Source organism: Sinocyclocheilus anshuiensis, unplaced genomic scaffold (genome assembly GCF_001515605.1).
Source record: "Sinocyclocheilus anshuiensis isolate Anshui unplaced genomic scaffold, SAMN03320099.WGS_v1.1 scaffold1024, whole genome shotgun sequence".
NCBI classification, from domain to species: Eukaryota; Metazoa; Chordata; class Actinopteri; order Cypriniformes; family Cyprinidae; genus Sinocyclocheilus; species Sinocyclocheilus anshuiensis.
The window spans coordinates 2,263,704-2,266,598 of record NW_015552843.1 but is presented as its reverse complement, the minus strand read 5'-3'; the positions used below and the strand labels follow the sequence as shown (position 1 = coordinate 2,266,598).

General features: G+C 34.0%; 1 protein-coding gene across 3 annotated transcripts in view; it reads right to left on the bottom strand.

Moving 5' to 3' along the window:
• LOC107668041 (guanine nucleotide-binding protein G(k) subunit alpha-like) overlaps positions 1 to 2,895 on the bottom strand; it is a 16,821-nt gene that overhangs the window by 3,435 nt on the left and 10,491 nt on the right. For all 3 annotated transcript variants that reach the window (XM_016459784.1, XM_016459785.1, XM_016459786.1), the window contains 3 exons: positions 1,860 to 1,988; positions 1,663 to 1,792; positions 1,006 to 1,159 (listed from right to left, as the gene is read on the bottom strand). In XM_016459784.1, coding sequence (XP_016315270.1) covers positions 1,006 to 1,159; positions 1,663 to 1,792; positions 1,860 to 1,988 — 413 coding nt within the window. The remainder of the gene's footprint in view (positions 1 to 1,005; positions 1,160 to 1,662; positions 1,793 to 1,859; positions 1,989 to 2,895) is intronic.

Genomic DNA, 2,895 nt, shown 5'->3' with positions numbered 1-2,895 from the left:
AAAGTCATATACACCTAGGATGCCTCGGGGGTGAGTAAAACACAGCCTAATTTTCATTTTTGGGTGAACTAACCCTTTAAGACTGGAGTAATGACTCCTGAAAATTCAGCTTTAGTATCACAGAAATAAATGTATTACATACTGAAATACATTTCAAATAGAAAGAGTACTTACTCCAGCAACTTTTTAAGTGGGGATATGGAGAATGAACAAGACAATGAACGAGACATAACATGATTATTCGGGGCACAGAATAAAAATACTCAGTTATTTTTGGAGGAGTATATTAAAGCATCTCAGTGATTCAAGGTTTTTAGTCCAGATTGAAAAACAACACTAATTCATCATTTTGAAAAATGAAGTGAGGAAAAAGTTTCTGCTAATTTTCGGTCCAGCCACTTTTCATACATGAATGATTTCAATGAAATACACTGAGGACAAACCAACATCTTTAAATGTAAAATATAAAGACTGAGAGAGACATTAAAACATCTCCAAACTGGCAAGACTTTCTCCCAGCCCTGAAGGATGACGACTAGCAGACACAAAACAGAGGTTTTTCCACAGTGCTTAGGCAACGAATAGCTCCCCTTCTCTGATAGGCTGTTCAAACTCAACCTCACATAGTCCCTACTTAATTTTATAACTTTTTTATAAACAAGCAATAACTCATGCACTCTGCCTTTTGCCCTAAAGGCTCTACCAATATAATGATGCTCGCTCGAGTAAAAATATGACTTACTGATTATCTGCAGATCCATCTAATTTTAGACATGATTCAAATAGTTCATGTTTTCCAGGACTGAACCAAAAACAGATCAAGTTATCAGGAATAATACAAGTATTGTTGAATATAGCCTACAGTCCTGAAACAAACTTCTTCCTGAGTGTGCATCATCATTCACCACATATAAATTCAGCTCTGAGTTTAAGTACCAAATACTAATGCATGTGTGTTATTTAAACCACTAAATATCCCTTCACTCATAAGGACAATATTCTCACCAGAGTATTCTGGGTAGCATATCGTAAGTGGACTCCTTTTGATCTTCTCCTCGAACAGATCCTTCTTATTGAGGAAGAGAATGATGGATGTGTCTGTGAACCATTTGTTGTTGCAGATGCTGTCAAAAAGCTTCATGCTCTCATGCATACGGTTCTGTGGACACATCGAGATCACCACATGACTAATGTTTACATTTGTTTGGACATTGCTTGGTTTGACAAGCGAGAGCTGAGATTTTCAAAAAGTACATATGAAAAAAATAAATAAACACAGTGCTGCAATAGAATCAAGGGTTAATTAATTCTATAACATTGTGCATATTGACTCCACTGAAAATCAATATGCAACCTCAAATCATCCTTGTATGGAAAAATAGTCAGTGTATTTTAAGAAATTAGGTCTCATGAGGAAACTATGCTCCCTTTCAAGGAGCTATGAGGAAATCTCTTTAACACAACCAGGACAAATGGAACATCCCCTGTGGAACTGAAATACTGAGATCTGGAAGTAGCTTTTCTCAGTGATTATAATATTTGACTATATTTTCATTAATCCATCATATCAAATGAATTGGCCCCGTGATCTTGTTAACAGACTAGTGTGCCATTCTGATTTAGTTCTATAGGGCTCACTTCAGGATGATGAAGGAAACTCACCATCTCTTCATCCTCAGCTAGCACCAGGTCATAGTCACTGAGCGCCACACAGAAGATAATAGCAGTGACGCCTTCAAAACAATGGATCCATTTCTTCCGTTCTGAACGCTGGCCACCAACATCAAACATCCTGTGCAGACACAAGCAGTTTACAGTGATCAGGACATAGAAAGAAAGAAAGAAAGAAAGGCACTTACTTGAAGTAGAGCTCTTTGAAGGTGAAGTGTGTTTCTACAATGCCAGTGGTCTTGACTCGAGTCCTCAGCACATCTTGTTGAGTGGGCATGTAGGTGGGCTGGGATATCCTATCCAGATCGTTCAGATAGCTGGACAAGAGACAAAGCGTACTGAGCATTTTGATTGAAACCATTTGAAAAACAACCATGAAAATGTCAGGATGATTTAAAGAGCATTTAGAAGAACATTTTAAAAAACAAATCAAATCACCAAATCAAAACCTGTTTATTTTCTCTTTATTTTCTTTGGGAGTTAATATTACAACCACATTATCATGCAGTGTCTATTACGTAAACAGTCTCAGCAGTTGGAAGGAACACATTTAAAAAGGTTGCACCTGTTCTGAGATCTGCATGCATATTTAATATATTTGTATATGTTTTTTGGAGCAACCACCCTTTTTTATTAATTTAACAGAAGACGTAACATAAATACATACACTACCATTCAAAAGTGTGAGGTCGGTATGATTTTTAAAATGTTTTTGAAAGAAGTTTCTTATGCTCACCAAGGCTGCATTTATTTGATCATAAATACAGTAAAACGAGTAATGTTGTGAAATATTGCCATTTAAAATAACTGTTTTCAATTTTAATCAGTGCTGTCAAACGATTAATCACGATTAATCGCATCCAAAATAAAAGTTTTTGTTTACATAATGTTTGTGTACTGTGTATATTTCTTATGTATATATAAATACACACACATACAGTATATATTTTGAAAAGGTTTACATGTATATACATTTATATTCTTATATATAAACATATTTAATATATAAACATAACATATTTTTCATAAATATGACACATAAAAACGTGTGTTTGTATTTATATATACATAATAAATATGCACAGTATACACATATATATTGTGTAAACAAAAACTTTTATTTTGGATGCGATTAAACGTGATTAATCAATTTGACAGCATTATTTATAAAAAAAATAATAATATTTCTTTTGTATTTTTTCCATTGTAAAAAAAAAAAATTTT